At 43.1% G+C, this 14,980-nt stretch overlaps 1 protein-coding gene across 5 annotated transcripts in view; it reads left to right on the forward strand.

Annotated features, from left to right (window-relative positions):
- Positions 1 to 14,980, forward strand: part of SCML2 (Scm polycomb group protein like 2) — a 685,095-nt gene that overhangs the window by 262,422 nt on the left and 407,693 nt on the right. For all 5 annotated transcript variants that reach the window (XM_069204521.1, XM_069204522.1, XM_069204519.1 and 2 more), the window contains 2 exons: positions 2,961 to 3,195; positions 10,017 to 10,105. In XM_069204521.1, the coding sequence (XP_069060622.1) occupies positions 2,961 to 3,195; positions 10,017 to 10,105 (324 nt within the window). The remainder of the gene's footprint in view (positions 1 to 2,960; positions 3,196 to 10,016; positions 10,106 to 14,980) is intronic.

Consider the following 14,980-nt stretch of genomic DNA (forward strand, 5'->3'; position numbering starts at 1 on the left):
GCGTCCTTATTGACTTATACCGAACAGGTGTCAACCGGTCACCTGGATAAGACACCCTCTCCGGAAATTTTTTATGGGCTCCTTGCCTACAGCAGAGCAGCTGACGTAAAGGTGGCAGGGCAGGGGCAGAACGGCCCCCACCAGAGAACTGAAGTATACTGTACTAGTTTATCCTCGCTACCCCAATCCTCTGCCCCTCCGCAGGGACCTTATGGGCTCCTTGCCCGCAGCGGAGGGACGAGGCGGCGAGGAGGATGGGTGGAAAAAAAAAAAAAGGCAAGGCAGTCAGGGGCACAAAGAAAAAAGATTATTCAGTTTTTTTAGCTCCTTGCCTGCAGCTGAGAGACAAGGCGGTGAGGAAGTAAGGGGGCAAGGCAGACAAGGGCCCACAGAACGGTACAAGGAAACAGTACAGAACGATGGCATCCAGCAGGGAGATAGCCCCCTAATGATAAGCGGTGGGCTCCGATGGCTTACCGCGCTAGTTGACCAGGAGGAGCTGCCGACCTGCTCCCCTGCACTTGAGGCGATCCGCGATCCCGCGTCAAGAGCCTGCGGGACCTTGATGAAAATGGGAGCCGGGGGACTGGGCCGCCGAAACTGCTCCTCCGCTCCCGGTGTGGGCACCAGTCCTGCAGGTCGGTCCAGCGGGTCCTTGATGGGGGGGCGACCCTCCAGCGGGCGTGGCATCTATCGGCGGTGGCGGTGGGACGAACCGTCACTCTGTTCCCCCTGCTCCCTTGTGGCGTGGTCCTGTGAACGTTGGGGTGTACAGCGTCAGTCCGTCAGCGCGAAAGAAGCTGCAGCTCCGGACACCAACAGAAGCTCCTCCGCTTTGCTTCTGGCTGGGGCCCAACGGCTGCCAGGGCCCGGGGGTCCGTGGGGACAGGGTTTCCCCCCCCTGACCCGGGTCAGATGACGAAAGAATGAGAACCTCCTCCTCTCGTCTGCTCTGGTCCCCTGGGGCCGCGGAGCTCCCTGAGGGCAGAGGCCGGGCCCAGGGTCTGGTGGCTGCAGCGCCGCGCCTCCGGGGCCTTCCCTGCAGAGGGGTGTGTGGTCCCAGGTGCCTCTGGAGTCTCCCCCGTGGAGCTGAATGTGCTGCCGGGCTCCGCTCTCTGGTGCACTTCCTTCTCCTCAGGTGGCGGCAGCAGCAGGTTGCGGGTGGGGTGGGGGGGGGTGGCGTAACATCCTCCTCGCACAGCCACAAAATCACTCTGTGCGGTCTGGCGTCATCACAGGTTCTCACACACACTCCTGCTAGTTAAGTGTATGCAGTTTGCTGCCAGTACATGTTTCAATTGTATATTTTCCGTGTATTGCCCATTTTCCCTTTTGTTGCTGGGTTTACAACTCCTCCCACGATTTCCTTTTAAGATCCAACTTTACTCCCTATGTCCCCTGAAAGCCTCGGAATCACACTGCCATTGCCAAGTGGCCCTAGAACACTCACATGTGCCTTCTCTCCTCCGAATAAATAGTGTGTGTTACTGCAGTTTGCACCTTACAGAGTCCCATTATACCGTTTCCTCACTCTCCTCTGTGGTACCTGTGATATATTAGATTACTCCTGGTGCAGTAGGAAGACTCCCTTTGCCGGCTCCCCTCTTCTGAGATCTGTTGGTACGTGCCCAATGGTTGGCAGTCTACTCAGAGGTGTGTCTTTTTTTCTGATCCTGTTGGTCTTCATAATTCTATGGTAACTGATAAATGTAGTCATAGATTTTCCTAGATGATTCTAGTATTAGTCTTTTTACACTGCACTTGTTTATCACAGGAAGTTTTGTAAACATTTAACCTTAAATAAAAACACAATTTGGTTAGAATGGAGAGTAACTGTGGTTAAACTATTATTGATGTCTTCCTTTGTAGTTCAACACATCTGTTACCTGAGTTAATATATGGTACTACCAATAATATTGTATGACAAATACTACCAGAAATAACCTACATTAATTAATTGGCTATAGTTGCCTGAGTTTAGTTTCTTAGTCACATCTTAGGAGTCAAACACTTTGGAAATGCTTTATTGTCTTAACATATTTACAAAATGTGAGCTATTTATCTCATAAGATTGACATTTTAGATGGAATGTATCTGCCCTATAAACTGTTAAGATTGCTAAACTCTGTATTGATTCAGACATTTTTACCAGGCTTTAGACACTGATGAGAGGATACCATACATATGGATCTGGCTATCCTAGATCAATGGGTTTCAGCTTTAAGTGACCAAATTACATCTTCTAAATGGTTTGTTTTATTTAAGACTACTACTTGATTATGTTTTTGGCCAATTTAAAACTGAAAATCTGGATCCATTTGGCATAGAAGAATGCAGATATATTAGGTGGTAAAAAACGCTAAACTCTGTAAATGCTTTGTTTTTTATCAAAACTATGGATATTTCTTAAATAAAATAAAAATGTTTGTTTTAATTGACGCCACTTTTAAGCCAGTCATTGACTAAAATGTCATTGGGACAATGAGATGTTGTTGAAAGAATTGAGGGAAAACATTTGGAATTGGGTTGCTTTAATGCGTTCCTGGTCTGGTGAAAATATTCCAATTGTGACTTTGTTCTTACTGTAAAGAATTTAAACACTTTCTTATTATTTAGAGTTAATAATGTAAATAAACGATTTGGAGTTGCCATCCTTTTCTAAATAAAGCACTAACATTTTGATGTTTAGTACAGTGGCTGAAATTTAGTCTAACTATTCAACTTGAGTATTGAATTTTCCCTGTAATTGTTGCTGCTTGAAAATGGTTAAAAACGATCAGGATGTTCTTTAACATGCATCAGTAAACAATTGTCATTGTATAATGTTTTCTCTTGTATTATTTTATATTTATTTGAAGAAGTAGAAGATTTTTATAACAATAACAGTTTATGCACATTGAAAAGAGCCACTAGTTCATTACAACTGCGTAATACTGCTTTTGTGTATTCGTTTCCTTCAGTCTAAGATTCCACCTAACAATGAGTTCAAAGTTGGGATGAAGTTAGAAGCACATGACCCCCGAAATGTTACGTCAGTTTGCATAGCTACGGTCATAGGAATTACCGGAGCAAGATTACGTTTACGGCTCGATGGCAGTGATAATAAAAATGACTTTTGGAGGCTTGTGGATGCCTCAGACATTCAACCGATTGGGACTTGTGAAAAGAATGGTGATATGCTCCAACCTCCACTTGGTGAGAATCGATTTGATTACAATTTGCTCATACTTTTCAACAGGTTAACCTTATTCAATTAAATGAATCTTTCACAAAGTGTAACCTAAATATCACCACCTCTTATCAATGTGCCACTGTTCAGAGGCTCACGTGGTGTGCTGCCTTTACGTCTCACTGAAGCATACAGAAAATGATAGATGAAATACTTGAATTAATCTCCGTCACGGGTTATTACTCAGGGCTGCATCCCAGTCCATCGTTACACCTGTTTGGACCTAGCCATATGTAAATCAGTCTTGACCCTCCTCTAATAGGATCAGTCCACGCCAAACTGTCAGGTCCCTCTTGAATCGGAACTCAAGCAGCCCCATAATGATGAGCTGGGCTGCAGCTTGAGTAATTACCAGAGTCTGATATTAATTCAGGCATTCTCTTTCACCATTTTTTTGTGAACTTAAGTGTAACACTCCAAGTGAGACAGGTATGCTGAGACGGGGGTCCTGTGCACTCTGTGCCACTGGAGCAATCTATAACTAGTCATGGGTTATCAAAATTGGCTGGATGCATTGAGCACTCAGTTACATTGTGGCTAAATAATTTTCCTAGGCTGCTTTCATACTTCTCCTGGGTTGAGTTCATGACCTGATATTTGGATGTATATTATTTTTCACATGCCTGTATCCATAATGCTCCTCAGTTACCCTCATTGGTTCACTAATGTGATTTCTGTTTAGTATTCCCAAGGCTATGCCATAGTCTGATCCTGGGCAGAGCCACAGAATAAACAAGTATTGTGGAAATGTCTACTTCTCTCTAAAAATACCTCTTGCTGCCTCTGGTAGCTATGATTCTGATGCTCCAGAGGTAAGATTACCTATCCCTAGTGAAATATTTATATGGTCTTTAATCTTCACTGTCCCTACAAGGTTGTTATCTGTGTTGTCGCAGCTCAAAATGAAGACTGATATATATTAATTGATTCATCCACAAAGCCAGATTATGCCACTTCAACCTTTCTACAATTATCCGCAGCCCCTAACTATATAATAGCCCCTTGAACTTATATTTGACTGCCACTGGCATCCTCTGGTAGACGATCACCCACTGCTTTCAACAAAAAAAACTTTTACCAATCCTGAACTCCAAACAGTGTTGAATTTGGGGAATAGTCCTAGATCTTGGTAGCTGAGTCTCTGATGCTCCAGATCTATCCTCTGCTGTTCAGATCAGTCACAGCTCATGCTGTTATCTATCGCTGCTAATCATATGGCTTGTGTGATGAAACAAAGATATCAAAAGAACAACTCAAAATAGTGACTAATCAGGCCTCTCTGTTGTAATTGTTTCAACACAGCACCTAGTCCTAATAGCTGACCTTTCTGTTGCATTTACATGTAACCTTGTCAACATCCCAACATAAATATGCAAAATACTGCTGTGCTCCTGCCAACTTTCCTCTGCAAATGACAAACCTACTATTTGCTTTAATACGCCACCCTCACTTACCTCTGCAAATGACGAACCTACTATTTGCTTTAATACGCCACCCTCACTTAAAGTCCAACCCATCCCTTCATGTCACCATCCTTTGCCCATTTCTCCTCATCGCCCAGCAACTTTCCCCACACTCTTCTCTTCCACATCTCTATGTAAAGCACTTTACTTCGTCCAGCACATTCTTACTTCCCCTCTATTACTTACTCACTCCTCCACCTCTTATTCACACCTCTGCAACCTAGAAACCCTTTAATAAATCCACTCCTTCTGGCTCTTTAACTTGCATTACCGTTCTCACCCTATCTCAACATTCCTTGCTCCGGCAGTCTCTCATTCATTGTCTGACCCCACCTGTTTCCTCAATTGTATTTAGGCACCGACTCGTCTAACCTACCCTTCTTGTCTTGAACATCACTTCCTTCCCCTATTGTTCCTAAACTGTAATGGCATTTCTCAGCCTACTAGACTCTGAGAATGACTCTACACCTACCCACATCAATACCAGCTGAGCCTCTCACTCACTAAGAACAGGCCTATCAAATCGAAGACAATGTTCAACTCTCCAGAATGTGAATCACTGCTTTCGCAATGTTTTCAATCATCCGTCAGTCATTCTTTAGTCATCCTTCACTTTCTCCTCATCTACAGACCTTCCTCTTACAAAATCACATCCTTGACCTCTCCCTGAACTTAGCCTCAGAGGTCATGTTAAACCCATCTTTGAATACTTGGGTTGGTGTACTTCAGAACCTTGGTCTGCCAATTCCCATATAACTTCTAACAGACTAAATCTGCTGAATCTAGTTCAAAGTGTTGCCAGCCCTACTCATGTGGCTGGACTTATCCTGGATGCTATTTTTGCCCGGCTCAGGGGCTGGCAAATATAACTTGGACTGAGTTTGCTAGAATCTTTTTTTAGTGTCCACCTACGTGCATCACCAGCCACAACAACTAAATCATCATTCAGACCATGGAAGCGACTTGACCTATGTTCGTCTGCCTTCATTTCCATTTGCCATTGTTTAATGACATGGCAATCTCAGTTTAATACACCTTTTTTATGGTTTACTCCAATCCTTGATAGCTTCCCAGCTAAGATCACCACTGTCTCTCACAGATGTGGGCAGAATGTTGGATAACTTAAAAAGTGAAAATCGTCACATCAAACAAAATATCACCGGGAGAGGCACCAGTAAAGACAAACCACTCCAAGCCTAAGGGTAAATTGAGACTGTAGTACCACTTAAGAAGTTACACTGTTGCAGTTTTCAAATCCCTACAACTCCCGTCGAATTTATGGAGCTCAATTTCCAGCCATAAATCTTTAGAAGATTAAAACGGATTTCCTCAACCTAGAATGTTCAACATTCCAAATTAGTGACATAGAAAAACTGTCTAATTCCTTTGCTCGCCGCTTCATCTTCAAAGACCTGAAATGATACTATGAAGATAAAACCAACCTCGACCTCAGCCCTAGCCACTCCTCACCCCAGTCCTGTCAATCCATTCGTAATCACAGACGACTATTTTTCAGCTGTGTTTCTGTTGAGCGCTTTACCAGTCTCACAAAAGACTTGCATTGAGGTTACAGGCTGACTCTTCCCCTGTCCGTTTATTAAATTGCATCCCTATCAACTCAGCTGCTATCATAGCTAGAGACCGCAAGTATTTTTTGGAGACAGCATATTCTGGTAATAGCTTCATTTCTGGCCCGAACCCTTTCTGTTAGATGCAGAAGACTCCACCCCAACACTCCTAGATGTGAGCCAATCTGCAATGGGCCTCTTGTAGGCAAGCTGATTGAAAGAGCTGCATATATTTCTTCTTTGAATGTCATCTTACATGAAATTGAATGATCATCTCTCTGAGTTGGAGGGAGGATTCCTCCTAGATGGGGCATGGATCTTGCATTAATTGCAAATCAAGACCGCATCTAAACTATAGTTGACTAATGGAGTGCCTGCGGTCATGTTACTGAATCTTTCTGCTCCCTTTGATGTAATCCTTCACCCCACTATGCATTGTATTCTTAACGTTTGTAGGGATCCAAGGCACCATTCATATTCCATCTCATGCTTCTTCTGCTATGACCCTATTTCTGTGAATGCAGGAGTAACTCAAGGACCCTTTATTACACCTCTCCTCTTTAATGTGCCTTTCACATCACGTGTGGAGCTGACCCCATCCTTCAAACTCAGCTGCTTCAACTTTGTAAGTGGCCAATGCCTCCAAGCTGCATACTGTTGAATGCAGACTAGTTTGATTTATAAAAAACAAAAGACTGTTCTTTAACCATTACTATGCCTAGGTTGGACATGTGTAGAAAGGCTTGCCCCTAGAAGGCTTCCAACCTTCCAGCTCCCACAATTGTCTGCCTCAGGAACAAACCTCAGTTCTCATTTCTGCACAGCCAGAGAGCATTACAGAGCACTTGGGTCCTTGTTTGAAGGCCTTCAACTATGAGTTATTTTTTCTTATGGGGTCTCATTTTTGCTGTTAATTACGCTTTAAGTATATGCTAATATGCTAATATAGCATTTTTAAAGTATGAAGTGGAAGAGTAGATGAAATGGATGGGTGGGGTCTTGTGTCTCTTTCTGTTTGTCTATTCACCGTAATGTGAATAGTCATTAATATTGTGAATATATCAGTTGCGAAATAGAAAGCAGGACCTTGCAGGCTGGCGTGGACATTTCCTCAACCTCCAATTTCAGTTACCTCTAAGCCCTTTTCAAAGAGTGCTTCTAAACAAACTGCACTCCGTGCTTTAGTAAATAATTAAAACAATGCATCTTTGCTACCTTAGTTTTTGCCTGAGACACCTTCTGCTACTCCCAGTTGGGTTTTGAAATTGGCGTTCTCTATTCACATCAAATTCATAAGTTTATATCTCTGGCCTCCTATCTTTTTCTTGGTGAAACGACTGCTATTAGATCAAGGGAGCTTATTAATGTTTTGAAGTCGAGATGTTGCCCCAGTTTTACGCTCTATATAGCTTAATTGAACAAAATAACACTTTCAGTCTGCCAAGGGATGCCAACTAAACCCATAGATATTTCTGTCCATAAACAAGTGCTGTCATCGTCAATAGCTAGATGAACTTGCTATGTAATACAACTACCAGATTTCTACATTTATCTTCTGCTCCCTTCATTCTAATGCAGGAAGGGTGACTATGAGAACTTTAAAAGGGCCGCAGTGTCTGCTAGTTGTTGCCCTCTGGCTATCCTTAATTATCTTGATTTTGGTACCTTTTTGGGTTCAGATGTCCATGCATCACAATTTTCATTGCGCATTTACGGGTTCCAGTTCTGACTTCCATTTGTGACACCTCTGATAGAGTTGGACAACATTGTTCCATATATTTCTATCACAGTGAGATCTGCTAAGTCATCTTGTTCTGATGTGTAAATTCCTTTGTATCTAGAAATGCCGCAAAGATGCTGCACAGTTTTATCATTCACTAATAGTACCAGTTTGGTAGTTTTTGAAACTTTCAAGTCACTGCATAAGCAAAGGAACAATGTTGTTTTAGATTTGCTACAACTTGTAGTTTTCCAGCAAAGGATATTTTGCAGATTCAGATGATATGTGAATATCTTCCCCTGTCAAGACTGTAATCCTCCGATACAACTAAACCTGCAACATCTTCTTCTTAAACACCATTACCAACAAGGGATTTTTTTCCAACAATTGTTCAGTGTGCCTTATCCATACCTCCTTGCACTGACACATCCCTCTGGTAACTCCTTTCGTACCTTATATGCCTGTGTAGGGTGGAATCTTAAAGCTCTGCTCTCAAGATGAACTTTGGAATGTGCTCATTGCTATCTTGGCTTCATCTGGGAGCTGACGAATCCAGTTTTACCTGTAGCGGTGTGAGCATTTTTTTCTTTTAATAAGATATCATAGAGGGGGGATGGTGGTGGGTGCTAAATGTGTGTTTGGTATTTAAAGTCTTATAGAAATTTGTGCTTAAGCCAAGGGGAAAAAATACTTGACTGAATTACAGCATGCTGGAAAAAGGCCTTTGTCCAACTTTATTTTTTGCGGTTTAGTGTCAATCTGTACAGTGTTTTTTTTAGGATATGCACAATATAATGTTCTACTCAAACACTGACAGTTTGCTTAATGAATGATTTCTCAGAGTTAAATTTGAGTGTGAAGATCTGTCTCTCGCAGGCTTTGAAGAGATTCCAGAGGCAGCATTCTTGGTTCATGGACTCTGCTGCATTAAGTTATGATAATTACGGTCTAGTCCACTAACGTATGTAAATATGCTGAAAGCCTGATCTGACTCAGAAGTGGGGCATGGCTGGACAGCACTGTCTGCCATGCAGGCTCAGGGGTAAGAGACGCACATTACCTCTTGTTCTAGCACTCATGCTTTATAAAATGATGACAGGAAAATGCTATATAAAATGTAGTATATCCTCCTTTCAGATCTGTCCATGGGTTGCTGGTGAGGAGTGATCACATACTCCTAACCTTTAGCCCAGGATTTTATCCCCTAACCAACACATTCATCTTCAGCCATTAAATGGCTTGCACAGCATCAAAGGGTGTGGTGATGTGCTCCCCAATTTAGCCTTGTTGACTGAGATCAAGTTTTAAGACTTTCCCACCTACTGGGGTGCGGTGATCGTTCCAGCAGTTTTCCTACGACTAGAACGCACAACTCTGACCCATTTCCTCCTCCCCCCCACACACCAGCGCAATCAAACCTTCACCCAAACATGCTCCCTCATTCGTTCATTCTCACACACACACACACACGCACACACATACGGAGTATACATGTGCAGGGATTATTATACATTCCTTCAGACTTACTGTGTGAATGGACACACACTGTAAGAGTGAGGGGTCTGAACAAGGCTGCAGTCCTAGGCTCCACATCTGAGCAGAAGCCTGTGTAGCTGTCTACTACCCCAGCCTCCCTACTTTCTTCTCACATGGCGGGTTCAGGAGGATCCTGAGGGGTCCAACTGATCATCTGCAACAGAGGAAAAAACGACACTGCTGTGGCCTGCCTTCCACCAGGTACGTTCTTGTTGGTTGTCTTTTCTTTGACATGGTCTCAACCTCAAGGGGTATGGACTGGGATGAAGAGTTGAACTGCGTGTGGGAATCACTGTAGAGTAACACATGCACTTTACGTCTTTAATGTTAGAACAATATATTTTTTAGTGGGATTTCATCATTTTTAATTATATTAATTGTTTTATGCAAAACAGGACAAACATATGAAATTGTCATACAGCACATCAAAAAGGATTTCATCCTTGATGGTGGTGAATTAGAAGGCTGCCTTACAAGATTAATGTTTCCATATATTTTAGGGTTCCGCATGAATGCATCATCTTGGCCCATGTTTCTTCTAAGAACATTAAATGGAGCTGAAATGGCACCTGCTTCATTTTTTAGAAAGGTAAGATAAAGCAAGGATTGTTTTGTTCAGTGGTTCACAATTATTTTTGATTATCCCAAAGTAATTGTATGGTACTAACGGGATGGAAGTATATTGTGATAGCCAAAAAATTTATTTAAAAAATGCTTAAGTAAATTGCTAAGGAATGCCCATTCATACATTTAACGTGATAGAACTAAACATGCTTCTATTTTATATTGAAAATTAGGAAATCTATTGATGATATATTTCATTTGAATTTGATCTCAAACACGTGAAAACCTAATGGGCTTGTATGGTCTGTTTACATCCTAGAATAACTAATCTTTTGCCATTTTAAATTCTCCACAGATTCATTCTCAATTGTCTGAAACAATAGTTTTAGAAATATTCATGAATCCTTATTACATTTTCATTTTAAAATGCTTTACTTTATTTCATCCCATTTTGATCAAACTACCCTTCCCTTTCCCGTGACTGCAGTTGTGCTCCTTCCATCAATTCCCATTGGTTGATGCCCTTGACTAGTGCAGCAATTGTGTGCAGTATCGCTTCTCTTGTTATGTTATTGTATGCGTAGTGCTATCTTACATGTACCACTCAACCATTTATATAACTCAAATCACCACTAGCACGTAGATCTGAATGTTTCTGTGTGTGGGAACAGTGTGGAACCCACCCGTGTGTTGTCTTTTCTGCAGTGCTGAACATGCCAAGAACTGTGCTCGCACTAGCAACGAAGAAGGGAAATGGGGGACATGGAAAAGACACTTGAGACATCCTCTGTTCGTAGTCACATAGCTTGTCCCATCAGGTGGAAGTTTGTTCTGATTTTCTGCCGTCTGTTCACTATGAAAAAAAAAAAAAGCAGAACCCCAAACTCCTGATCCCTAAGCTCTTGCATGAGTTTTGAATACACATATTTTTTCATATACATCGATTTTACATTCTGCCTGAAATGAGACGTACACTAGATTTATCTAGAAACTGATTCACTATAGAACACATATCAGTGGCACAGTACTTCTTTCTTGTTAGAGCATAAAGAATCTTAATGAGACTGGTCTTGTTCTGATGCCCTATAGTAGTAGTTAATGTTCCACAATTTGAGACACTAATCAGAAACAAAGGTTCCCACGATCTGCATATAACACTGCAGCATTCAAAGAGACAGTTGTTACAGCACACGTTTGAGGGTGTGACATAATACCAGTACATAGGTACTGGGGACAGTACAGGTGCCCAACAGAAGGCCCACAATTCAAACAAGGACTGTTTAACTCTCCCTCACTATCATTAACCTGATGCCTCTGGGAGAGTTCAGATAATTGCAGGCATGCAAAGAAAATCTTTGAAGAGACTCTGGTGCTGCAAGCAGAAAATGTTTTGGAAGATGTTCTTGACATTTGTTGTGAAGATTATCTAAACTGGACAGCTAGGAGCACAGGTGAAGAGTTGAGCAGAGCAGAAGAATGCAGGTGAAAAGCAGAGCCCAAGCCAAGACTTCGTGTTATCAACAATCCTTCCTGTAATTGTCAATCCTTGAATCCTTGTTGAATCCCGAAGTAGATCCACGAATCATGCGCAAGAGCCTCAAATTCCAGGATCCACGACTTATGTAGTATATTTTTGAATCCTGCTGCAGCCTGCCACTCAGCTGATGTATATGATCACTGCTTTTGGAGTGCTCGCACAGGTACAGGATAGACTAGGCTGGTAGTGAAAGTAACAACTGGGCAGCACACGTTACAGCTGCTAGCCTGGCCAGCATGACTCCTGATGACATGCAAACTTACAATGCCCTGAGCCAGTGGTGGAAGGGTTCACAAATATTGCCCACGATGAGCAGTGGATGGGAGTAGAGGTGAGTACCTGTGACAATCTAGATAATCTTTATTTACATTAATTAACATTAGGAAATCTTTGGGCATCTTCAGGATCCCAGACAATTTTTTCGAGTAAAGAAATAATTCTGTGTAACAATAAGAAAAAAATGACTATGTAAATACTTGGTGTCTGATTCGATTTTAAAGAAATCAACAAAATATAACCAGCATTGGCTGAGCCAATATGTCTCCCCTCTGGGACCTGTAGACTTTGCTTATACTTTTTAGAGTCTCCAATGCTGCATGGTGAAATAAGACAAAAAAAATCCTATCATCATTTTAAGCCTGATTTAGAGTTCGTGGATGGGGTTACCCCTGTCACAAACGTGACTGATATCTTGTCCGCCATGTTAAGATTCCATTTTATCCTATGGAAATCGTAATATGACAGACAGGATATTCGTTATGTCTGTGATGGAGTAACCTATCTTACAAACTCTAAATCAGGCCCTTAGTCAGAGGCAGTTTTTTGTGCTTTTGTGGTCTTTTTTTTATTAACAGTCCCACTTGGACTGGCAAAAACAAAACCAGAAAAAAGTGCAAAAGCATTCGTTTTTTTTATGTGGAAAGTGTGTGGTAGGCATGATGGGGACAGAGCGGATGTGGGGCAAGCAACAGAGTTGGGTGGAGGCACAGAAGCAACAAGATGGGCAGTGGGTGCTGAAGCAGCCAGAGGGGCTGGAAGCAACACGGAGGAAGCGGGTTGGTTAGGGGAAATGAGCAATGTGAAGCTGGGAGTGGGGGAAGCAGACAGGCAAGAAAGCAACATGAGTGGGAGGAACACACAGAGGCACGTGCACCTCGGGGGGGAGGAAAGCACTCAGGCGATGGAGGGGAGGAAAAGCACGCTAGAAAACACAAACTGTTGTGAAGTGCGTAAACAAAACAAAACGTAGCACCTGAAAAAGCAAACAGTATAAGGACATAGTAATGCTCCGTGTGAGGGACAAACAGAAGTAAAGGAGGAAAGTCTCACACATGCTAATTAGAAGTAAGCTAATGAGTGACAAAGAAGCTAATCAATGGTAAGCAGTATTGGCTCTAGCCCACTGTAAGCTAACAATATGTCTCACAACAGACAGTGCAATAGTGGTCTAGTAGGTGAGACCTAAAAAATAAAAGCAGTAGAAAATGCCCTTTGAGCCACATTGCTGTGTAGAACTCATTTATTAAAAGAATTCTTAATTTTAAAAGGCTACCATTATCCTATTCTTTCACATAAACAAGTAATCTATCAGACAATGCATAAATCTTCCCCATTATAATAGTTCAATATATGGATTTGCACCATGTGCTATTGTAGATAACTTGCTTATCACGCTCCTGGCTTGTTATGTTGGGTACAGACGTTGCAAACTGTATTTCTTTGAAGTAGGGATTTCAGCATAACGTGATCATCCAAAGGGTAGCTGACCCACCACAAAGTTTACATGTAGAGGAGGAGAAAGGTGCCTTCCTGAGGGAGATGCTGTTGAAAACTAAGCTTTCATTCTAATTTCTCGCAACTCTGAAAAGCATGACCAAGTGTACAGCTAAGAACGAAAACCAGTAAAAACAAGGGTAGAGTAGAAAGAAGTACTAGGCTGCAACAGATGATGCCTTGTAAGTAAAGGGTTGTGTTTCACCTAATTCCCTAGTTGTTCATATAGCTAGGAACATGGCACCGGGATACTCCACCACCAGACAAGGAAAAATTGCCCCAGCTGACAAGAAGGTAGTTGCTAGCACTGTTGCACAATAATGCATCGCTAATTCAATGTACTTGCTGTCCAGATTTGACAGGTACCACTAGGAGGAGATTGAGCATCAGATTAAACATCTGCCAGTGGCACCCTGAAAAAGAGGTAAGGAGTTAGTTTAAGAGGAGAAAATCATCTCTAATGCCAACGTCAGATACATGCTGATTGCAGCTTACACTGCGTCCAGAGAGGCAAATGCCATTCTTGCACCAAAGGCACGCCTGACTGAATCTCCTGCGCCAGTTTGCATGACTCCTAGGAGGTCTTATTCCCGATCGAGAAGTGCGCGGGACCATTCCATCAGCCCCATGTCCTCTTCCTCTCACCTGATGTCATCGGGACAGTTGGAAAAGAGGCACAAGAAAAAGAAGAAAAAAAGGTGTTGAAGCGGTGTTCGACTTTATCTTGTCCGTCGCCTGACACGACGAGTGAGGAACATCAGCATTCCAGGCACGGTTCTGCAGAGCCGTTTATCAGGTGTAACTCCGCGCCTCCCCCCATTTCTGGGAGCCGGAGTGGCCCCCGCTCAAATAAAGGACTTTTAGCAGGCCATGCGCCACGTATTTGAGCAGGCCGACAACTCTGGACCGCCTTTGGGCCCCGCAGGGATGGAGGAGGCCATATCAGGTTCCATGCTGCCAGCTGCAAAGGGTCTCATGGATCTGATCTGCGCCGGTCGTGCCATCACAACCGTCTCCAGCAGAGATCCGGACGCCGATGCTCCTGCTGCCCACTGGTGGCGCTAATCCCATTCTCCTCTCTCGGCAACTTAGTCAGAATGGCGTTGCTTGATGCCAATTCCGATGCCAGCGGGACCCATTGCTCGTAGGTCATTCATTGCCTGAGCATTTTCTGGAGCAGCCAGGCATGGGGGGAAGAGTAAGAGGAGTCACTGGATCCTTTAGAATACCAGTTACAGACCCCAACTTCATTGGTCTGGTTTGAGAAACTAAAAGATGCCAGTGTACAGGACACCTCTTCAGATACTGTCTTGCTCTCTCCACCTACCGTGGCTATGGAGGAGGGAGCATCTTATGCAATGGTGCTGAAGAGGGCAGCCGATGTCCTTGACCTCAAACTTCCCTCTGTGTTGGCCAGGACTAACCTCTTGACGGAAATGCTTCAGCGTGGTTCTTCCTCATCCGGATCTCAGTTGCCCTTTAATGAAGCACTGACTGATGTCTTGCTGGGTACTTGGTCCAAGGCCAGCAGAGGGGCTCCTGTGAACAGGACAATTCCCCATCTCCCCGTCCCAGGTGATCTTAGTTTCT

This window comes from Pleurodeles waltl, chromosome 8, assembly GCF_031143425.1.
Source record: "Pleurodeles waltl isolate 20211129_DDA chromosome 8, aPleWal1.hap1.20221129, whole genome shotgun sequence".
NCBI lineage: Eukaryota > Metazoa > Chordata > Amphibia > Caudata > Salamandridae > Pleurodeles > Pleurodeles waltl.